The 24,535-nt window shown below is 38.0% G+C and overlaps 1 protein-coding gene across 2 annotated transcripts in view; it reads left to right on the top strand.

Annotated features, from left to right (window-relative positions):
* Positions 1-24,535, top strand: part of ARHGEF3 (Rho guanine nucleotide exchange factor 3) — a 104,993-nt gene that overhangs the window by 14,268 nt on the left and 66,190 nt on the right. For both annotated transcript variants that reach the window (XM_079316688.1, XM_079316687.1), the window contains one exon: positions 19,977-20,043. In XM_079316688.1, coding sequence (XP_079172814.1) covers positions 19,977-20,043 — 67 coding nt within the window. The remainder of the gene's footprint in view (positions 1-19,976; positions 20,044-24,535) is intronic.

The following is a 24,535-nucleotide window of genomic DNA, read 5'->3' as shown; positions in this document are numbered from 1 at the left end:
TGTTGAACAATCAAGGATTGAGAGCCTTGAAATTGTAGAAGCTCCTGATTTGGCAGATTCTCACTTTCTTAATGAAAATTGCACGAAAGGAACTAAAGATAAGGGAGCAAATGGGAACTGTGTCAATTCATCCACACTTTTTGTGAAAGTAGGTGGCTGGCACATGGTTTTTCAAAACAAATGTGCAGGAGAATTGGAAATTTTCCAGGTATGTGGATTTTAACATATGCTTCCTCTAGGCTGGATGAAGTTTTGCTAGTCACTCCATCATGTTACTTAGGATTAAGTCAGAAAGTATTTAATGTTTTTTAAACTAATAATTGAAAATTAGGTTCTGGATGTCTCATGACAGTTTTTGGTGCCTTGGCTTTCTGTTTCTGTCTCTAAATACTCTGCCATGTTCCTTATGAAATATGCAGCGTTCTGCTATTTCTATGATGAAGTTTTCATCACTTTTAGACCAGTTTTTCTCTGAAAACTGTCTATGTTATGAATAAATAAATCTATAAATCTTTAAACTAACCAAACAAGTGCTGTTGTATGTGGACTCCAGTGGCTTTTGACTCTGTACATGACTTGGCTTAAACTGAGTTTGAGGACAGAAACTTCTTAAAATATTTTTCTTTTGTTTTTTTTTTTTCTTTTCATTTTTGTTTTATGCTGTAACGGATTGTTTTTGTTTCAGCTTTCCTTTCTTATCTGAAACTGCTAACTTTGTGGGGAAGGGAAGCAATTGAAAATCCAGTCACAGAGTGACAAAGGAAGGCATGCTTAGATACTGAATTTAAATATTGCAAAAAGTAATTTGAAACCCAGCTTCATCATTGCCTACATTGAAAGAGAACAGCTTACTGTCATATCTTAGCATGCACATGTCTGTAAACTCTTTGATATAGGAAAGTAATATTCTGTAATATTGTACTCCAGAATAATTTGTATTTGCACAGATTTGTATTCAGATTTGTATTTGAAGCGCTTATTTTGGTGTGGGTTTTTTTTTGTTTGTTTTTAAAAATAAGTTTATCTGTTTAAGAATGAAATAGAAATACCAGGGTCAGCTGAGATTAAATCAACATTGAGTAAAGCAAGATAGGAAAGCAATGGTGAGCAGCTGAAAACCTGCATCTTCACTTAATAGGGAACAATGTGGATACCACATAGATTTTACCTTAATGCCTGTGGTTTTAATCACACAGCCCTTCTCCCTCAGTGAGGATCAGAGCAGAGTAGCTAAATTGCTGCATTCTGCAGCTCAGGGACAGACAAGTGCACAAGATGACTCGTAGCTTGTGTGGGAAGTAAGGTTTCGTGACAATAAATCATCATGGCTCTGTTGCAGCTTTTGCCAGCTGCTGGTTGATGAAGGAAGAATTATGTGTCTGGAATTACAGTAAGAAGAGAAACAAGTTTCACAACTTTTCCCTGTTTCTCCTATATCCTTGTTTAATCAGTAGAAATGAGTCATCCTGAAGAACTGAATTAAACTGGCTCTAATCAAGTGCAGTTTAACTGCACGTGTTCGATTACAAAAGGCACATATATGTTTGGGGAATACAAGGTTACAGTGTGTGCAAAAAGGAAGCCCTATAAATTACAGACTAACATTTCAGATAGCTGGATAAAATGAATTTTATCTGCAAGAGACCTTGAATTAGTTGCTTTCTAGTAGTGTCTTATTACAAAGAGAGAAAATGCTTTTCTTGGAAAGCCAAAGAATATTCAGGATAGTTAGTATAAAATAACAATTATGACCAACTACTTTCAATAAAGCAGATTAATATTTACTATATGCATATAAAATCACTTCTACCTTACCTCACTTTCCTAGTTTATTTAAAGTATTTCTCTGTCCATAAAAGGAGTAGTAGAATTGAAAATTGTTACAAGGGAATCCCTTGCATTGGGACTTTCAGCCTGAGACCAGTCCCTTAAAGGAAGTGGATGAAGATCCAGGAGAGTGACGTAGGACATGGAGAGGGTGACTCATGAGCACACCCACAAACACTGAGAGATGGGAATGTGCTGAAATGGTTAAAGTCAGTGCACTCACCAACTGCTGACTTTGCCTCATGCACACATGAAATGAGCTTTGTAGCTGAGGAAAATACGCCCCAGAGGCAAGTACAAGTTTGAACATATGTTCAATCATCATGTCTTACCAAACTAAGTGTGGATTGCGTTTCCTCATCCTGGTCGGGATCGGAGCGCTGTGATGGTGCCCGTGTCCCTGTCCGTGCCCGTGTACCTGTCCGTGTCCGTGTCCGTGCCCGTGTCCGTGTCCGTGTCCCTGTCAGTGTCCCTGTCCGTGTCCGTGCCCGTGTCCGTGTCCGTGTCCCTGTCAGTGTCCCTGTCCGTGCCCGTGTCCGTGCCCGTGTCCGTGTCCGTGTCCGTGCCCGTGTCCGTGCCCGTGTCCGTGTCCGTGTCCGTGCCCGTGTCCGTGTCCGTGTCCGTGTCCGTGTCCGTGCCCGTGCCCGTGTCCGTGCCCGTGTCCGTGCCCGTGTCCGTGTCCGTGCCCGTGTCCGTGTCCGTGTCCCTGTCCGTGTCCCTGTCAGTGTCCCTGTCCGTGCCCGTGCCCGTGTCCGTGCCCGTGCCCGTGTCCGTGTCCGTGTCCGTGCCCGTGTCCGTGTCCCTGTCCGTGCCCGTGTCCCTGCCCGTGCCCGTGTCCGTGCCCGTGTCCGTGTCCGTGTCCGTGCCCGCGCTGACCCGCGGGGGGCAGCCTTGCTCCGGCGAGCTCAGCGCTCCCGTCCCGCCCTGCCCCCGCCTCTTTCTGGGATCACGGCAAGACATAGCAGCAGAGGACAGTCACCAATTGCTTGTTTAAAAACACCTTACCAAGCTAAGGCTGCTGTTTGGTGGGGTTTTATTGCAGGGGCTTCATTTTTTTTTTTTTAATTTTTTTTTTTTCTCTTGAGGAATCATCACTCACTAGATTCCTGGATAAAGCTGCAATCTGCATCTTGTACATGTGATTAGATTGTCTCTGGGTCATGCTGCAAATCATTTTTATTGATAGTGTGTCTCTTAAAACATTTGCTGTATACTTAGTTATGACTCTATTAGGCCTTACCTGCTTTTTCAGTGTTACATGTCTCTTCATTATAGCTGTTAGCTGAGGGAGGGAGTTACAACAAACATTTCTGAAATACCTGATTGCTTCCAGTTGAATGTCAAGAACTTTTTATCCAAGTAAAAGGTAATGACACCTTTAGGCTGCCCTCAATGGTATTTTGTTTATGAATGTGTTTTAGTGCATAGACTGATGACATGGCTTTTGTACTCTGATGAATAAATTGAGACTTCACAGGGAGTGTATAGAGGGGGTGAAGAACATTTCTTTATTAAAGAGCTGAGGAATGTTTGAAAACAGAAACTTTTACTTATTTTGGTGTAGGAAAGGACTGTAAAAATCTGTCAGTCCATATGTTTGTTAAAAATATCTTGTGTTTTTCCATATGGGATATTCTGGTGAAATCTAAGAAATAAGTTTACTAAAAATGTCAATTTGGCCTGTGTGAGTAACTCTCTTGGCTGGAACAGGAATCACTGGTACTGAGAAACTGAATCTATGTAGCTTTAAATAAGGAACCAGGCTCTGCTATGTTAATTTTTTTTCCACTTACTTTCATTCCCACCCCACCCCCCCTGGAATTAGAGAAGTGCATGCTTTCAGAATTATAAATAACACAGGTGCTTAGGCTTGGATCACCAATGTTAATAACTAATACACTATGGAAGGAGGCATCGCCATCCCTAACTCAGATTTTGGTAATTCATAAATTGAAATTATGATTATAGAGGCTGAAAACACTGTTTTGCACATATCAAGTAAATGACTGCATAGTTTAGAGCAAGGATGAAATTTGTCATCTTAGTTCTTATTCATGCTTTAGAGCCTCATTTTCTCATTCAGATATGTGACATCTTGATGTATTTTCTTTTCCTTCTCTACAATCTTCAGGAAAAAAACACTAAAATTGCAGAAATAGTAAAAATTTTTAGTTTAAAAATATGAAACGTTAACTAGCCAAGTAAAGGAAAACACTGCCTTTCCTCCTTCATAGTTCTCGTGGCTTTACCCCTAACTAATGACAATGTCACCAGAACAAAACTGTCTAGTAATTTCAGTGTTAGGGAGAGGCATTACTTTTATTTTAGGTGAGAGGGATATTTCTGCCTAACACATTAGTTCAAATCTATGTGGTTTATACATATTCATTACATTTCCCAAGACTCATACATACATGCTAAACATTCACACAAATTCTTTTGCATATTCAAACCACTTCTTAGAGCTTATTTACATAAGAGTAGGCATCTTTAGAGGGTCTCTGGTGGTCATTTGGGAAACATTCCATTCCTCAAATCGTCCTTTTCTGGTCACAGACCTCAAAAAAAAGTTTCTTTTCTTTGAGTGCACCCCAGCATGGTCTGGCCAAGATGCAGCTTCTTATCAGCATTGCTCAGGCCCATGCTCTTTAAGGCTGCAGTAACCACTGGCACACATTTACACAGGACTAAGCAATGTCCTGCTTTAGTTAGAGCTACAGGAATTCACATGAGTTAAATGCTGTTTGTTACAATTAAAGCTTTTCCCAGCAGTAGTAGTAGCTGTAATTGAAGGGACAGAGAAGCCATGCACAGTATGGTGGCTCACCAGACACTGAGTGATGCCAGTCCCCATGCAGCCATTGGCCCCCTCCAGCTCCCTCTTACACTGGGCATGGCCTCCTGGCTATGGAATATGCCTGTGGCCAGCTCAGCCCAGCTGCCCTGCCCTTCTCCATCCCAATTTCTCCTGCAGCTCCTCACTGGCAGAGCAGGGGGCAGTGGGTGTGAGTTTCTGCAAATTCCTTTGAAACATCGTGTTTCTCTATGTGAGTGCATGTGCATGTGTCTATATGAAGTGTGACTTTTTTTTAAATGTAAAAACCCCCAAAGACTCAGTGATCTACCACTGATAACCATCTGTTTCCTGTATGCTTACCCTACTTCTCCTTCTAAAGATTCTTGTCCTTGGTCATGACTTCTTTTCATTAAGGCTCCAGAATCTGTTCTTATAAACAGTTTGTTATTACTTTATACACTTGTTCAGAATGTATTACAGTTTATACTCTAATACTGATAGGAAGAATTCTTCTGCCCCCTTTCCCCTGCCCCCTCCCCCCCCCCCCCCCCCCCCCAAACAAAAAAGTTCTTAGATATACTTAGTTTAATTCTCTGGCTGTAGAGGGAGCTGGTGATAGTTTTTAAGGAGCGCAAATGGTAATTCTTTGAGAATATTTATACATTGCAGTGTTTGGAAACAAGATCAGAAACACAAGGCTGATTCTGATTTATAATTTGGTCTTTTCTATCTGGGGGAGAGAAGGCTGGAGTGTATGTGAACTGGTTACATTAACTGCATTTTCCTGTGGGCCTGAAAATTTCAATAGGTAAGTGTTGTAAGAGGCAGTGATTTGAATATGTATCTTTCAAGCTGAATACACTTGGTCACATGCAAATCTCTGGCACACAAAAGATAGCTTTTCTGTATTGTGTTTTCATTCCATTTCCTTAAAACTGCACAAGGAAATTCCTCAGCAGACTTGGTTTTTTTGATGTGGAAAGAGAAAGCCAGTGTGAATAGGAATATTAAGGTCATTATGACCAAAAACTCACTAAAAATATGTGACCAAAAACTACCTGTGAATATTTCAGAATATCCTCTTGTGTTAATTATTATGAAGAACTCTTGTTTTTCTTTCCTGACTTTGGACTGAATTGTTAAAAGAAGCATAAATTAAAATTTAACCTAATGTATTAGCAGGAATAGAGGTGGCTTGTTTCACCTTTTCTGTCAGGCTTTGTACTCGGTGGTGAAGGCCAGGAACAGACTGTACTTTATGAGCTATCCAGTTAGCTATGTCTTCATTTTAATCAATGGATTCTATAGTTTTTTAAAAAGTTAATTCAATTGCTACTATGCTTCTGAGTATAGAGAAGATTTTGTTTCAAAGACTCGTTAATGATTGCAAATTGTGCTAAAAAGGAGGAGCTCTCAGTTTTTCTCTCTTGGGGTCTCCCCAGCCCCACTCTGCACAGAGCAGTAAGATAAATGAGACTCTATTTTGAAAGCTATATGTGTTTCTATCCCACAGACTAAATGCAACTAGATAGATTAAAAAAAAGAAAAGAAGATGCACTCAATTTAAAAAACTGAGGTCTCTTTGTGATTTCATTAGATACATTCAGGTCTGACACTTTATAATCCATTATTTATTGCTACTCAGAGCTAGATCTGGCAGGTTGCACCCAGGCATGCTGAGGCACATTTCCCTCCCTCAGATCTGCTGTTCTCTAACTCAATGTAGGGAGAGAGTCACACAAAGTCAAATACAATCAATAAGGGATCTGTATCAAAGTGCAGACAGGGAAGGTCATGATATGCTTTTATTGTATCTGCCCTGGTATATAGTACCTTCTCTGTTCCATCCATCAGATTTCATAAGTTTGGAGTTGTTTTTTTCTTCCCCCGGATATCCTCCTTTATCTAAACTAGCAACTGACTCAAAGAATTGTTTCATCATCTTCCCCTGTGCTGACATGGGGGCACTGCATAACCAGACAGAAAATTGTGGGAAACATCCAACAATCTCCATACAGAGAAAGCGGGGGAGAGAAGATAGGATTTAGAGGGTTAATAATTTAGAATGTAAAATTTATCACTAAACATTGAAATTTGTGTGATGACCTGCTGAATTCTTTACACTTGAGCCATTTCTTCACTTCCTCTCCAGGGGTTATATGTCTCTGGTTTTGCTGGTTGTGTGTGTTGTATGGGTACAGATGTGGTTTTCTGACCAGCAGTGTCCTTCAGGTCTGTAGGTGTGTCTTGCAGAGCTTTCTCTTGTCAGGTTGAGCAGATTTCTTTTGCAGTTCCTAAATAGCCTGTTTGCAAGAAGACAACTATGAAATGTCCCCTAACTCTGTACACTTCATTTGGAAAAATTATGTATGCTAATTTTGTAGTGATAAACAGAATAGTGATTTCTTATGTTCCTCTACTAATGTGTCATTTCATCTAACTGAAGCAGTTGTCCCTGTCTCCCTGAGGAACACAGGCCATGAATGTTCAGCTGTTTGTTTTTCTCATAAAGGTGGGATGGGATCGTGATTTTCTCTGACCATGCTCCTGCCTCAGGCTTTCAGCAGCTGACTTCTACCTACAGAAACACATAATTGTCGCCAAGGGCAGGTAGAAAGATTGACCAAAGGCTTTAGAACTGGCAAAAACTTGTTTTGGATTCTTAATCTCTTTTGTCCTTATTTATAGGAAATGGTCTTTTGTTAAATCCCATCAAAGTTCCTAAGTATTATTTCCTTGCCAATTTCAAGTCAAAGCATTTTAATTGGTGATTAAAATAATATTTTTTTTTGCCCAGCAAGGAATCTGTGACTCTCTTGCCGAGATATTAGTAGTCCTCAAAAGTGTCTAATCCATTTTCAGGTCACAGTTAATTTAGGATTTTGCATGGCTAGGTGACTAGGTGAGGGTAGTTTGTAGCCTGGTGAAGCAACAAGCTCTGTTTCTCCTGAGGAAATGCTGATTTGTTTTCTCAGCCTAAGCCAGCAGTTTAGAAATTGCTCAGGTAAACAACACTGTGGTGCTGCAGAGCAAGATTTGGAATCAGTATGGATGCTGGCTGTCTTGCTTTGTTACAGATTTAATCAAGAGGAAGTTTTAACAAAGCACGTGAATTTATTTTGTTTACAGTGCTAACTTGTGCAGAAAAACAAACTCAGTTATTCAAGTGACTGTATTTATTTAAAAATGAAATATCTAAAATTTCAGGTTCTTCACACAATACTTCTTTCATGTTTTGAGGTTTCTGTACAGAACAGAAAGGTTTTTGTGTGAAGCTGTTGTAAAAATGTAGTTACACCCACTTTTTATTATGTGTTAATTGTCTATTAGGCTTTGTAATTGGTGTGCAAAGATTGACACTCGTGATACCAGAGCATGCTTACAATAAATGTCTGCTATGGTAATTTAATGCCTTAATAGCTTTTTAGCAATCAGTTACATCTCAAATGCACTATAGGGCATTTATTTTTTGTTAACTGTGGCTTTTGCTTACAGTTGACCTCCATTACAAGTGTACTGCAACTCTGTTTATAGTCCACTGGAGCAAAGATGCAACTGCTTTGATCTCATTTCCATTTAAAGATAACTTAAAAATACTGTGATGCTTCTTTTTTGGTTTTATTTATTTATTTATTTATTTTTTTCAGTGCAATTGAGTTTAATGATTATCTTCAAACCCTTTGTTTATATATCAGAGACAGTGTTAATGTTTGTCTTTCTGGATAAGATTTAATATCAGATATTTTTCACTTGCTGGTAATAATAAATATTTCTTTTGAGAAGACCCACCCCATTTTATGAACTTGGACAAAAAATAATTTCATTTTTTGCCATGTAGGGTGATGGATTCATAATGACTATTTAAAGAACAGGCTTTTTTCCCCTGTTCTATAGATTTATTTGAAGAATGAAAGTTGTGACACATTTTGAGTTTAAAGATTCAACCAAGTAACCCTCCAAACTTTTATCTTTCTCAATAGGACATCAAGAGACATAGCAGCTGGAGTTATGAAACCATTTTCTTTGCGTACCTAAGCAAGTCAGACTTACAGAAAGGTGGGGTTTGAAGAGTCTGGTTTCCTCAGGAAATGACATGTGGCTGTGCTATTAGTCTTGCCAGCAACTTTTGAACTCATTGCCTAGTTTAGTTTGTCAGAAGATACAAAAAATAGCAGAGCAAATGGACTCCAATTGAACATAGCTGTGTGTGAGTTGAGGTGAGAGGTCCTGGTTAGTACCAGTGGGGAGGGAGGCTCCCAGAGTGTGGCCAGTGCCATCCTTGGTGAGGAACAGCAGCAGAGGTGTTGTCCTGGGCTGCCCACAGCCCTGTCATGGCAGGGGGTGAGTGCTGAGGGGTGGGACAACCTGGGGCTGCTGCCACTGGAAGGACCTTCCTCAGCTGCCCAGCACAGTCTGTCTGCAGCAGAGGTGGGGTCACCATGTGTGCTCAGTGCTAAACCATCTCTAGTTCTGGCTGAGATCATGAGGTCACATCTCACCCCCTGCCATGCTTAGGGTGCAACTTCTGCTTCACCCCATTCTGGTGCCACCTCAGTCTCATGGAAGTAAGAAAGCAGCTTTTATCTTCTATCCCCACTTCAGTTGGAGGTGGAGAGAGTATCAGCTGAAGTGAACTCTGTGTCACTGTTTTTCATGCAGTTAGAAATGAAAAATGCTGTCCTGAAAGCACAGATAGTGTTTTACTAATCATGAGATACAGCATGATTGGAGAAAATCCAACAGCTTGGCTCCAGAAACATACTCAGCATATTTAAAATAGGATCACTCACCTAGGCTACCAACAGTAGTTCTGGTATGCATGACCATAAAGGAAGTGTTAAATACTTCTGCATCATCATTGATCAAATCAACATCTGTTTGATTTCTTCCCTTGTGGTTTGGCTCTTACGTCAGCTGCTGTAGTGACTGGGGATATTGTCCTTGTGTGCCAGTGCTTTCTGTATAGAGACTGAAAAAGCCTGTTCCTTTGTGTTTGTGACTGGGAGCTTTTCAGTTTTTATAATGAAATATTGCAGTGTGTGTCTCTAATGTACCTTGTTGAAACCCAAATACATTAGCAATCAGCAAGAGTGAGAACAAACATAAATGTGCTCTAATTTAAAGGCATGGCATTAAAAGTTTCAGAGGAAATGTAACAGTGGAGAGTGTCTGGAAAAAATTAGAAACGTGATGGAAATAAAGCAGAAAACCATGTGCACAGATGTGCAAGTGCTAATTTCCTCCATTGGTGGCTCATCATTGCTCTGCTTTATAGTGAAATCCCATTTCCTGCCTCACTTCTTGTGTTAATGCCTGGTTTTGCAGGGATTGTAATCAAAACAGAAAGGAAAAAGCATAGGAGTGTGAATATGTATCCATAAAAAGAGTTTTTAACAAAATGTATACTTACATATGCATTTTGGAAAAAACTAGCTCCAGATATCTCCTACTGATAAATGCACTTTGAAAGCAATGTTCTTTGACCTAGGACAAAACATATAAACAATTTAAGAGCCATCATATTTTAAATGTTATTTTAAAATATAGGATTCTGTACTCGTAAGAAAATTATTTTAGCAAGGTTTCCTGTATGCCCTTGTAAAATGGTCTTGGGCTGAAATTATTGTAGTTAGTGTATTTATATTGAAAGACTAGGAAACCTAACTTGTTGCTGGCAAAAGTAGATATAAGTGAACATTTTCTGTCCTGAGTGGATATTTTGAATGGAGCTTTAATGACACCACAGTTTCAACAGGTTTGACTCCATTGCATTCAGGGTTTCTATAGTAATTACTATGGCAACAGTGATGCAGAAAATGTTCCCAGGGGAACCCAGCTGTGAATAATAACTAACTGAAAACATTTTGCTTTTGTATCTCAGGTTAAATGTCTCTTCAGTGAAAGTATGGGGAGTTTGCTTACTTAATAGGAAGTCATTCTCTTGCATAAAAACCCACATATGTTGACAGTTGTGTCTGGTTTCAGAGTAGAAGCACCTTTTCAATACATTGCTGAAGTATCATCCCAAAGATCAATGAACAGTGTCAGAAACATTAGGTGTAAAATTTGGCACTATCTTCAAAAGTTTTATGTTGTAAATAAACTTCTTAAGCCAAATTTGTTTTACAAAATCTGCTCAGGAACTATAACTTAGTTTTATCTTGAAGAATTACGTAAATCTTTTGCATATGATGAATACTGTTAATAAAAACTGTCTTGGTAGCCTTCTGACCTCACTGTGTAACAAAGGTCAGGATCACACAAGTTACATGGTAGAGGTCAGTATTTGTTGTCTTCAGTGTCTATTTATAAATTACTTTCAAAAACTCTTCTGCTTTTTACAGGAAAAAATTTGGCAGTGTTAAATGTCCTGAAACTGTTGTTAAATCTAGTCCTCCTTGTATTTGTAAACTAGACTTTGTACATACAATTGCCTTGTTCATATTTATTTCACTTTCATTCAGAACAAAGGAGAAACCAGTCTGGTGTTTATGATATGAATAAACTTTGGAACTTGAAAGCATTTCAGGGTTTGATTTGGTAGCTTCACTGTCATGGAGTAACAGAAAATACTTATGGTACTCAAGGGATTTGTGGCCACATGGGGAAGTTCTAATGAGTTATATTAAAAAAAGAGAAACTAAACCAGTAAATATTTACAAGACTCTGGTAATTATTTTTGAGATCTACAAAAATATGTTAAAGCTGAATATGAAAAGCTCTTCATTGAATATAAAGAAAAAACAGTTTTCTAAGCCTTGAGAGCTGATAGTTGCTCTTAGAGTTATTTATGCAACTTAAAAGGAATTACTGTGCAGATGGACATGTGATGAAATGGAGGTGAAATCACTATTTATTTGGGCCCCTGTGGTGTACAATCTGCTAGTAATGCAGGTGAAAGTCTTACAAGCAAAAATGTTTTTGCAAATCTAAAAGCTACATATCTGATCTTGATGACTTGTATCTATATATCACATACTGATCTCACATGCACTACAGATCTTTCAGCTCTGAGTCTCTTAAATATTTTGTTGCATTTATTGTACTTCCTGGTCTTGGTAATCTAATAGATCATAAGTGTTCTCTTCCAGGTTTTGTTGAATTCTTGTCTTTAAAACAATTCTCAAAGAAAAAAGATAAAGTATTGTGATCTGGGATTTAAGAAAAATAACTTCTAAGTGAAATCTCTAGAAATGGCAAAAGGTTGAAAAAGTTGAAGCTTTATTCCTCAGGCTTGATGTAAATATTCAACTTCCCATGAAAGGTTTTGTTACTGATAATGTGATGAGGACAAGAGGAAATGACAGTACAAGAGGAAATGACCTCAAGCTGCATCAAGGGAGGTTCAGGTTAGACATCAGGAAGAATTTCTTCACTAAAAGGGTGGTTGGGCATTGGAACAAGATGCCCAGGGATGGGGTGGAGTCACCATCCCTGTAGGACTTCAAGAAATAACTGGATATGACACTTAGTGCTACAGTTTGGTTGGCATGATGGTGATCAGTGAAAAGTTGGACTTGATCTTGGAGGTATTTTGCAGCCTTAATGATTATATTATTGTATGAGTTTCTTATTTTCCCCCACTTCTTAATATTCTATTCTTTATTTAACTGACAATAGTCAAAGTGTAGGAGAATTTCTGTTGTCCATGTTGTAGTTATGCCATCATAAAATACTTGTATGTGTTAGCAGGGCCCCAGGATGCTGCAGAATTTAATCTTTGGTGAGATTTTCATGTCCTGTTATTGACCTGTGACAAAGTAGTTAAGTGGAATTTGCCATGACAGCCTCCAATCCTTTCCCTATGCTGGAGGGCAGAACTAATGGAGACAGAAAACTGTGGTATAATTTGACTTTTCAAGAGAGGTAGTTACTGCATGCTGAAGATAAGTCATGGGCATAGCTGCATCCACTTGGGAAAGTTTGGTTTGTTAGCTCTGGTGGTGACAGGCCTGTTACAACCTCAAGATAAGACATTCTGGTCTGTCTGCATAGAGATTGTAGGAGTGGTTCTTGTCACTCAGTGTAAAACCCTTCAAGCAAGAGCAGTCTCGCTCAGTGAAATATTATACTCAAAGTTAGTCCTCTATAACTGATCACATTTAATAAAAGCAGATATCTTTCCTTGTCTGTCTGGCTTAGTGCCATATCCTTGAGAGCAAGGTGTGAAAGTATCACACAACTCTCTTGAAAGATATGCAGGAGTGTTTTACTTTTCAACACAGAAAAGTCTCTAAATTGACTGTAATGATACCATATAACATCTTACAAACCTACATTTTTTGCCTTTTCAGGTGAAATGCAAGCTGTAATGCAGAAAAATATGAAGTTGCAAATGATGGATAAGGAACCAGCAATACAAAAGTTTTAAAATCATATAGATAGGATTGACTTGCCTCCAGATTTTACTTGGTTTAAATACTGTTGCCTGTTAGTGTTCAATCCTTCTGATCTCTCTGAATGCCTGATTCACAGTTCAGTTCACAGTTCAGTGAATCACAGCTCCACAGGGGCACAAGTTTACCTTCAGAAAGAGCCAGATGAGATGCATCCAAACAGAAAGGGCTTTCAGAACACACCCATTTCCTTTATGAAGAACATGATGTGATGGCACTTGAATGGATTTTGAGGGTCTTGGTAGGTTCTCTATGATAGAGATGAAAATGCTGTTTGAGTGGATTTGGAACAGCTAAGAAATCCCTTGTTTGATTTCTCTGTGTGAAAACCAACTTTTTTCCCATCTAACCAGCAAGTATCCAGTCTGCCTAACTGAAGTGGATTTCACAGCCTTAGGTTCTAGTTTGAGAACAAAATGAAGAACTTGTTGTCTTTCCTTGAACATGAGTGTTGTGAGGCTTTGGCCCTGAGGCTTGGCTTTTTCTGACTCTGATGATGAGGGCAGTTAAGCCTTACCATCAGATCTTATTTTTTTATGGACCAGAGAATCCTCTCTGGCTATTGTGTGGAAATGAGCAAACATTTCTAATGAATGAGCAGTTGTTCTCACTAGTGTCTCTGAGATACACTAGTGGGGTGAGGAAATGACTAAAAATTAATGAGCATTATTGCTTTATCGTTATTTATTTATTTATTTATTTATTTATTTTATTATTTATTTATTTATTTATTTATTGCATTATTATTAATGAGCATTATTGCTGTTTTTCTTCTGAATATAATTGAAATGATACAGGAATATTTTTGGGCTGCATAGTCAAAGTAAAGCTGTGAATTCTCTCTCATCTCAGCCTTTTATAATATTCCTGTAACTGTGATTTTTTTAATAGAAACATAATACAGGACTGTATAACAGCATAAATGCAGCTGTGCCTTTGTCAAACAGCAGAAAAATCTGAGTCCTCCTGTTGGCCAGAGCCAGGGATTTCTCTTTTCAGATGTGATCAGAGTTCATGTATATCAGGTATAGTCTGGTATACTAATGGCATTTATTGCAGCAACCTGCAAAAATTAGAAATGAAGAAACAGCTTAGGGTTAAAGCTTTAAATCAAGCTTGTTATTCTTCTGAAGGTGAAATGTTACATCATTTGTTATATATGAGTTTTAGATTGAAAAGTAGTACTTTGGTTGGCCTTCAGATTTTTGTTTTTATCTTGCATAAAGATGTTTTAAATTTTTACAGGAAAGAAATCAAATACAGAGATGAAAAAAAAAAACATTTTGTACCTTCTTTGGGCTTTGCTAGTGATGGGATATTTTATGGTAGGGTGCACTGAATCGCAGTATAAATAAACATGTTCTGTAGAAAGCATGGGAAAAGAGTAGGTGTGTGACAGCTCACTGCTGCATGTACCTGCTTTGTCTCTGCAGCCACATTCACAGGGGCTGTTTTTCTTTCTTAATGCATTTGTGCCAGTTCATGACAGTAGGAAAATAAAAAATTATGTTCACATTCAGGAAGTCAGCACAGCACCTGAAAATCAGTCATCTGTTTATTCCTTGGTATTTTTGTTTCTCTCAAGATATGAAGTGTTCAGTCTTGCTCAGCTGAGTGGCCTCCCCACCCCCAGTTGCCCTTTTGTGACGAGCTCCTGTCTGCAGGATGGGGCCCTGGCAAACCAAACATGCACCCAGTGTTAGAGTTACTTTGCCTTTAGCAAGAAAAACCCATCGTGTAAACTCACTCCGTGAACTTAAATATTTTCTGAGCCAAATTCTGTTGTGTTAGATTTGCTTTACACTTCTGGAAAAAACTGGAATTTTCCACAATCTCAGTTTAGTGCCAAAATGCACAGGCCTAGTGTAAAAGAGAAATAGTATTTGAGATTGCAAGTGGATGAGTCAATGTTTTTTATTAAGTAGGTCAAAGAACGAGCTTTTTCCCTGCTTTTAAAATCAGTACCAAAGGTACATTATTATCTGTGATTTATATATCTGAGAAAAAAATCAGTATTTGAAACTACTATCCAAAGCTAAAATGCTCTTGCACAGGTAAACCACTTTGACTTTTTTTGTGTGTGGAATTTAGCATCTCAGCTATTCCAATGTGTTAAAATTAATGTGCTTTTGTGACCTCTGCTTTAGTGAACATATTTGATAGGTTGAGCAGATGACATCACAAAGAACAGATCTGAGCAACAAGTGCTATTTATTATTTAACAGTATCTTTGTAAAATATTCACAGCTTTAGTAACAACTTTTATTTCTGCAGATTGAAAAGAATTTTTACTTGGTTTGAGTGTTCCTTTTATTATCTGAGTATTCATGTAGATTTTCTAAATGGCTTTTATCTTTGAGCGGATGTCACAGCTGAGTAGTTTAAACCAAACATGCACAGTTTGGATATTCATATCTTAGAAATACTCCTGTAGTCAGTGATTCAGTGTGCAGATAGACTGGAAGATCAGTTGAAGATGTAAAGGTTGTGTTAAGATAAACTGCTGTAAACTGTTTACTTATCATCGTGCTTCAAGGCAGATAAAACATTTTGTTAGTAAATGTAACAAATTTTAAACATTCAGTCTGTATTTTAGTTTTCAGATTCCTTTATACACTTTTGCCTACCAATTGTCTTTATATAACTAATCTACAGCAAAGTAATGGTTGCAGAAAAAAACTCCACTGATTTACTGAGAGGCATGTTACACTGCTTATTCTGAGAGGCGTGTTAATTTAGTGTGTAAAAATATTCTTATAATATATGCATAGTGTATGTGTGATGGAACCTAAACAGAAAACCCTGTACATCTTAAGGACCAAAACGTTTTATTTCTTAGGCTACAGAACAGTGGTAGAAACATCTTGGTCAAATAAAGTGCCAGAGCACAGAGGATATTATCAGGGTCAGAAATTCCTGCAGTAGCAAAAATTTTATTTGGTAAAATCCTAACTTGTTCTCGTTGAACTGCAGGATCACTAGGAACTAGCAGGTAAGCAAGTCAGTCATTCCCTGGTAAATGTTTCAAGGGGTTTAAGATAATTTGAATTATTAAGATGTGAAGCTGCTGTTTTCTGGCTTATCTTGCCGGTGCTGGAGCTTAAAGGTGAAATGGAGGATACACAGTTAGAATTGCTGTGATGAGGAGGAGCAGTCTGACACTCAGAGGGATGGGCTCAATGCTTGGTTTCTCCAGGGCTGCCTCTCCAGGGGACAGGTCCCCACTTGTTCTTTCCTCCCAGTGGAGGGACTTGGTTTCAGGTTTTATTCCCAAGGTGAGCTTTCCATAGCAATCCCTAAGCCAAGCTCAGATGGAGGGTTTGGTGACCTCTCCCTCCCACAGTCTGAACAGTTCCTTTACATCCACACCTTTTATTCTTTCCTTCTTAACGCACTGTGGTGCTGAGGAGAAAATGTTTTGGTGCCTTTTAGCTAAAGAAAAAGAGATCCATGTGTAAAGAAGGTCCAATGTTAGAAATTAAAGCTCTGAGACACTTGTAAGAGTTTAATTTTAGGGAGGAACTCCTCCTTTCTTTATCTCTGTGATCTCTCCATAGTCTAGTCAGTGATAACCCATTTGGTGCAGGAGTGTTCATCACAGTGCATTCAGTTTTAGGAACCATCTCTGCCTCGACCTTGACATTTGAAAAATCCTTACTATAGTATCTGAGTAATGTATTTTTGATTTATGTGCCTCTGAAAGTCAAGTCTGCTCATTTCTTTTAATGCCTATTAATAGTTTCTCTTTTTTTCTTCAAGTTAATGTTTTATTTTGTTCTATCTGCTACCTACTTATGCCAATGATGATTTTTATTATTGGTCTTGTAAATAATTTTGTTACCAAACTAAGTGCATCTAATACACTCTTGGATCAGTATATCTCCAACCACAGTGTAATATCTATTGGCTGTTTCAAAAATAGGATTCTTTGACAGCTTTGTATTTAAAATATCAAATAGCTATTTCTTAATAAGCATATAAGGCTGTTTCTTAATAAGCACATATCCTGCTGCCCTTCAGAAGGGATTTATCCAGTAAACAGAATGATCTGAAGTAATAGTACTAATGTGTTGTAGGGGAAAAAAAAGAGCAAAACATTAATTTAAAATGTGTTTGAAAAAGCTGCAATACTTTATTTCTTTTTCAGTACAGTTCCATTGATGTTGACAGTGTGAAGACCAAGTGATCAAAATAGCTTTAAGAGAGTGAAGGATCAAACTGAAAACTGTAAATGAGGTCTTGTTTTGATAGAACTAAATTTTGTCATTTTAGGTGCATTTGAGAATGTTACTTCATTTGCATTTAGGTGTTAGGCTGAAAAATGTTGGTTTAGATTGATGGTCATAAACAATTGTTTTATCTAGATCATTCCTAGTTATGGGACCAGCAAAATTTCTGAAACAGTCTTTCAGGAAAATGGTGGGATAGTTCTTCTGCAGTTCCAATGTCTCAGTACGTTTGAGATGGGCCATGTGAAGTGCTTGCTTGTAATGGGAAAATAGACTTGAAACATTCACTGTGTTCCAGACTTCAAATGCCTCTGATAGAGTAAAAAATTGGGAAGTAATGATCAGGCCAGATGCATGAAAGTGAAAGTTTTAGAAGGAACTATTTAAGGCAGCACATAGGGTGCTAAATGAGTCTAATGCATCAGTCTGCTTTTAGAAGAGTGCTGCACACTTGGGTGGAAAAAAAATATTTTGTGTAGACTTTTGTTGTGCCCTTATTGTGTCAGATTGGGTCAGCAAGTCATGAAGGAACATACAGTGACCTCCATATGTTTCCCTGCCTTTTTAATTAACTACTTTTGGTTAAATTACATTGTTTCATTAGACTGCTGCTTTTTAGACCCTTTAATAATGCCACAGTAGCATTAAAAAGAAGAGTTAGCAAATCATTGTGAATGATGGGGAGATTCATTCTCATCAAAATGAAGTAAGGCTCTTAATAAGTGGGAGGAGGATACCTGTTGTGAAAACTGGCAAAATGTAAATTTGATGTGTTTGCTCTTTATAAAGACTGGCTGTTTTTGTGTAGTCTGAGCTGCTGTCAGTGAATGGGAAAGTTCCAGATTGATGAGAGCAGCTGTTTAGTCATCCTTCTTCTGCTGGATGGACTTCAGTTGAGTGTAGATGGATGATATGACAAATTTATTGCTTATTACTGAGTTCTCAGCTCTCATTACAGAATGATTGTGGGGATAAATTATTTAAGTCATTTTTTCCCCTTGAAATACTGTCTAAAATGTCATAAAACTTGCTTTACTGAATTTGAAGTGTCTTTTGCTTCCACTACATTAATCTTAATTAGTGCAGAACTACTGCAACTCTTAACAAAGTGGGAAAACAAATATATGAACAGCATTGAAATATAAGATGAAATGATGAAATGTAAGTTCAAGCATACATTTTTTTAAAAAATTAATAAGGAGCACAACTTTATAGAAAGCTCACTTTCTATACTTTCTCAAAAATCTGACTGGTTCCAGTATAAGATCATCTGTGACTAAAATGGTGCAAAACACCACTGACAATTGATAATCTGTATAACACACTCTTGTTAATCAAATTATCTCTTTTTATAATGCACTTACTATTCCAGTGAGGCTTTCAGGTTAGAAATTAAATTTCAAAATATTTTTACTTGGAAAGCTGTAGTAGGAGGATTTATTAGTAGGAGAGTCTTTAACACTGAAATCTGTCATATGTGCAGCCTTGTGCTCTTTAATGACTTTTCCAATGCACTTCAATATTAATATTTTTTCTGGTTGGCAGGCTGGTACAGTGAAAAACTAAGAAGATTTACATCTCAACCTTTGATGTTGCAAAAATTAATTGTAATTATTATAATTTTTTACATTACGCTGACGTCTAGAAATGTTTATTGTGATCACAGTTCTATGATGTGTTTTAATGAGCATGAAAACAAAAACCAAATATTTTACACCAAAAAAAAGAGAAGACAGAAAAAAAAGACAGTGGAAACTATTGCTATCCTGACTCTAAGAAAAAAAAATTGGCATATGGTTTGTTGGAGTCCTTCAGGAACTATAAGCAGCAGGAAGAATTGTGTGTTAGTTCAGTGCTTTAACTTGAGTATTTCTCATGTTTTTGTTGGATGGTGAGATTTGACATGCAGCCATTTAATTTGCTATTTTTTAACCAAGTTTTTGTGTTCCTGTTGCTATTAGTGGTCATTTCAGTAACTTGTCTAATTGCATGGTTGGGGTTGCAGCGTGCTCAGCACTTGGGTCCTGCTGCCAAACCACGTGTTGGTCTGGTCAGCTCCAGCAGGTCACTCACCAGAGCTTTGATCTGACTTCATGTGTAAAATCTCAGCAATGTTTGCCTACCTTTGTGAACTAATTGAAGATCTTACTGGTGAAAAGCACTCATTAGGAGAGAAGTGGGCCATGTTATGGTTACTTTTCAGAAATAATTGTACTGTGTTAATTATAGGGTAGGAGAAAGATTTTTGGAAGGAGTAAAGACAGAAGTCAGCTTCTTGTTTTTAGTGTCGCACAAGAAGCTGGCTGGCTGTAACTTGCTTTTTGCAGCTCTGTGTAGCTCCACTGTCAGGATTAAAGACTCTGAAATGTCCCCCTCCAGTCCAGCTGCACCATCTTGCATCATGTGGCATAATTACAGCTTCACAGACTGTTTGGGTCAGGGTTGTCTCTGCTGAAAATCAGTGGGAGGAATAAGTTGCTGTCAGACATCAAGTCAGAGCATCTCTGAATGCTTGAAAGGCTGCCATGTCCCTTAGTGCTCAGACTGAATTAAAATGTGTAACTGCACTGAAGACAGAAACCTGTCAGAGGTACAGCCAAGCAAGTCTGAAGTGTCTTAGTACCTGAAGCATGTGTTTTTCTTTTCTGCCTCTATTGTCATTCTGTTATTGAGATAGAAGATATGGCAGCTGAAAATGTAAACTTTTTTCTTTGTCTCATCTTGCAGGCCGAAACAGCAGCAGCAGAATAATTTTTCCTTGTTTCCTTCCACCAAGGGCTGGAATTTCAGAGGGGTAAGTTTAATATTGTTTTGTTCAGGGTATAACATTCTCTCCTGAGGGGTACAGGACATAATCACACTGTACATTAATCTACTTTAAATTAAAAAAAAAATAGGGTGTATTTTCATATCTGAAAATAAATAATGAAAACTGGACTGATACTGTTTTATTCTAATATAGATATTTATAAAGTTATTGCAAGTTTATGGATGTGAACTTTGCAGAAGTACAGTTAAATAACAAAAGTTACATGGGTCTCTTACAAGACAGAAAGGAATAGTTGTTTTTTTTTTTTCTATTTGCTTGGCTGAGTAAGGAAATATGGTAGCTTATGTGTTCCCACAGAAACTGACTGAAAAGGTACATGAAAAAGCAGTGCAAATGATATTGACCATCTTTATATTTGCTGGTGGTATCAGGAGCTTTTATTCTTGTCCTCTTCAGATTTGAGATGTAGGTTCTTAGTAGGTTAATTTGTTCAGAGAGTATTATCCCCCATTGATCCCCTCTCTGTCCCATATGGCCTGTGAGCCCTTCTACACCACTGGTGTCAAATTTAATGTGATGGTGGTGTGGCAATGGCAATGGTGTGTTTGCCATGTGTGTAAGTGCTGGAGCCTGGGATACAGTCCAGGAGAAGTCACTGCATGTTGTATCCAACTCATACTAATCTTTTGGTTAAAGGAAAGGCTTTTCTGCCTTGCAAACTTCTTTTGGTATAATGAACACTAAAGTACCATTACCTGTCGTTAGGACTGACTTGTATTTGAGAGACCATATACATTTGTTTTCTCTGAGTTTCTTCCAACAAAATAGTTAAGTAGACAGACATTACTTAAATGCTTTGCTGCAAGAGTTAATGGCATTGACAGGTTTACTGCCAGTGAACAACACTCATCTGTGTTGTTCATAATATGGGAAACTTCATTAAAACAAAAAATATTTTTTACTGACTTTCACATTCTAATTCAGTGTTTTAAATAGAGCATCCACTGTTGTTTACTGTGAGTTTTTTATTATCACTATTTCTTGAGTTTCACCAGGGGTGAAGTTGTCAGTGATACAATATAAATAGTTCCTTCACAATGGCATAGTCAAGAGTGTAGGCAAAATACCAACAACCTCTAAGCTGTAGATTAATTATACATTTCAGAGCCAGTTTAAAAATAAAATTGACTCTAGTGTTTCCCCCAGTTTTCCCCCAGCTATACTGGAAAAGTAATTGAGGAAGAAGGTGGGTATGAAAATAGTGGGAAGAGTGTTGTAGGTGTGAGTTGTAGCTGAAGAAACAATGATCCCAAGTTCAGAGCAGTATCTCACTGAAGTGAAGACATAGGGCTGGTTTCAGTGGCACCATGAGGTCTGTGATCCTGTGTGGTGCAGGTGGAGTGAGCTGTACACAAAGAATGGAAAACTGGGGAGTAAAATCCTTCAGAATCAAGAAGATAGAAGAAAGGAGATAGGAATAGTAGTATTAGAGAAAACAGGTGACAAATTACTGGATCCTCAAACTGCCTCGTTCATGTGTAGAAATGAAGATCTGTGGCAGGTGCCTGCCACCTTATTTTGAAAGAAACTCATGAGATAGTGACACAGATGTCAGTATGTCAACAAATAGCAACAGCTGTTACAATTCATACAGTGCATAGTAGGCAGTTGCAGTTAATTATTTGATATAAATGGTTGCATCAAGGATCTGTATGACTTGTTCACTTGATCTGACTGGCTGTTGAAGCCAAGATAGCTGAGCACTGGAAAACAGAGCTAAGTGTCTGTGGATATTTGCATTGTGTGAGCATTAACTTTATTTTGATGGATGGAAAAATTGTGTTATGAAAAGCCCAATGAGCAGACTTGAAGTCGTAGGTTTTCACAGAGATGGTGAAAGATAATAGGTTGGCTTTGATGTATTTATCAAACAGGACTAAAACCTTACTGGCTAAACTAACTAGGTTAATGCTGACAGTGGAGTAGAGCCACAGCTGAGTGTAACAAGCACAACTTTGGAGGTGACTTACTCATGGTGATGTTTTTTTTAACTTCTATTTCTGTTATTACAGAGTGTAATACAGGATCATTTAAACAGTCACAAAAAATAATAAAGAATAAAGTGATTAGCACAGAATTACAACATTGTGTTCATCTCCCTGTCCTCGCTTTGCAGTCAATTCAGTCAGTTAAATGTCTCTATATCATGCTGATGAAAGGAAACCTGGAACATGCACCAACCTAAACCTCAGAGTAAGATAAGGGAGGCCCAGATGCTATGCATTTACCAAAGAAACCCTCTGCACTTCTCTTTTCCTTACTTAAATTTATCAGAAGCAGCTGATTACCATCTTGAGCAGCTCTTATGAGCTCCATGGTTAGAGATCATGTTTAACTCTCCCAGTGGGGATTTTCATGTCAGAATATCATGTTTCTGTCATTTTTAGATAGTGGTAGCAGTGACTTCCAGAATTTTGAGCAGTGTTTAGATGTCAGTGGGGTGAAAGAAGCTTCTCAATTTTTTTTAACTGAATAAATCAAACCTGGTTAAGATAAAATTTAGACTTATAGCAAAAAGATTTCACTGCTCATAACTTTAAGCTCCTCCTGCATACACAGAATCCATCAGGTTAATTTGTGTTTCAAAGAGATTTTTATAGTCAGGTGTCCAGCAAATACTATAAAGGGAAAATATTCATAGTGACAACTGTCATTCCAGAGGAAGAAACTCAGAACCTGTGGAGATAAGAATATACCACACTGGAGGAAAGACCAGAACATAGGAGATGTGTTAGATGTGGTACTTAAAATAGGAATGAAGGAAAATCCTGTCCTGGGTATAGGATTGGAGGAGGAAAGAGAAGTCTGCAACTTAGAAAGAAGGATTGTCAGGATGGAGAAAGCAAAGAGCTGTAAAAGAATTGTGAGAGAGAGTCGAAATGAATGAAATGTGGAAATGAATAAAATATGGAAATGGCGGAAAGCTAGTGAGTATAAAAGCAGAGAGATGGAAGTACAAAGTGGAGGCTGAAATCTATAGGGTGCTGTAGGTTTATCAGTTCAGCCTCTGAAAATGCTGACCCTGAGATAAGATGATGTGGGTGGGGAGCAAATTTGGCTAAGACTTGATAAGGAGAAGAAGCACAAATATCTGAAGGGATAGGGCTGTTCAGAGGCAGGTCAATAATGAATATGAAGAAAACACTAGCACAGATATTGGCACAGAAATTAGTATTACTTCTATTTTTGCTTTATCTTCTGATTACCATTACCTTTCACTGTTCTTCTCATTTCTGTGCCACCCTTCCCTTAAAAGCTTGATGCAGGTAAGTGGCTTTCCTCTGCATCACTGTTTGTTGCTTATAATTAAGAGAGCCAGTCAATATGCTCCTCTGAGTGTCTGTGGAAACAATGTGTTATGTTGCTGTGTAGAGTGGGAAACAGCTTTGTTTCACCAAGCATTCCATCAAATGAGGATTACATTTGTTCAGTCATCCACGCACAATTAGATGTGAGGAGTGAAGCCTCTGTGGTTTTCTGGTAGTTATGATACAGTGTTGAGTTATATGCTTGTATGCTATTTTTTGACACACTAAAAGTAGTCAGTTTCATAAATAAGGAAGTTCTGAATTCAGGAAGAATAAGAATCTCTCTTGAGAGTTTGGGATTTCAGCTGCTTTATATGTCTCCCTGCCCCCTCCCTTAAAAGCACCCACTTTCTTTGTGCCAGCAGGATAAACTTCTAGACTTAGATATGTATATGGAAGTCTTCAAATTATTGTTTAAAAAACAAAGGTACATTTGCAGAAGTAGTAGTACATATTTTTGCTATGATGACATTTGAGGTGACAATGAAGAAACTGCCAGTCAATCAAATGAAAAGCAGTGACCTGAATAGTGAGGAATATTGGGCTGTAGGCAGAACTGAAGAGGGTGCTGCTTTTGTCTGCACTTGTCTCTGATATGCCTCTCCACTGTTCCCCTGAGACAGCGTAATTTCCTGCATGCTTTAAGCAAACATCTGAACCATTATGAGCTTCTTTATTGCCTCCCTGCCGAACACAATAAATTTGGCTGAAGATTTTCAGTGCTAAAAATAAATAGTGAAATCTAAACCAACATTTTGTACTTGAAATAGTTTGAGATGTGTTTAGTGTGCAGTTGCCTGCAGGCTGAAGATTTATTTATTGCAATGAGGCTTCTTCCTATTTCCCCCTTTCTTGTTTCCTTTCTAGTTTTGCAAAAGCATCTAACTGAGCTGCAGATGTGGTCACTTGTGAGGAAGGCTGATCTAATTTATGAGAAACCTGACACAAGTGTTAAATAGGCTGAAAGTCAATTTTAGACATGTAAGTGGTTTCTGGGCTAGTTTTACTGCACACATGTTTGTGGGGAAAAAGGTGTCTGACATGCCGAATGAGAAGGATTCCACACTTTCCAGACAGTATTTGGAAAAATGTATATTTTTGTGCAGACCAGCACACTTCAGTTATCCCATTCAGTTATTCCTGTGTGC

Source organism: Erithacus rubecula (genome assembly GCF_903797595.1).
Source record: "Erithacus rubecula genome assembly, chromosome: 13".
Classification (NCBI taxonomy): domain Eukaryota; kingdom Metazoa; phylum Chordata; class Aves; order Passeriformes; family Muscicapidae; genus Erithacus; species Erithacus rubecula.
The sequence above is the reverse complement of the archived record's forward strand: the minus strand, read 5'-3'. Positions and strand labels throughout refer to the sequence as shown.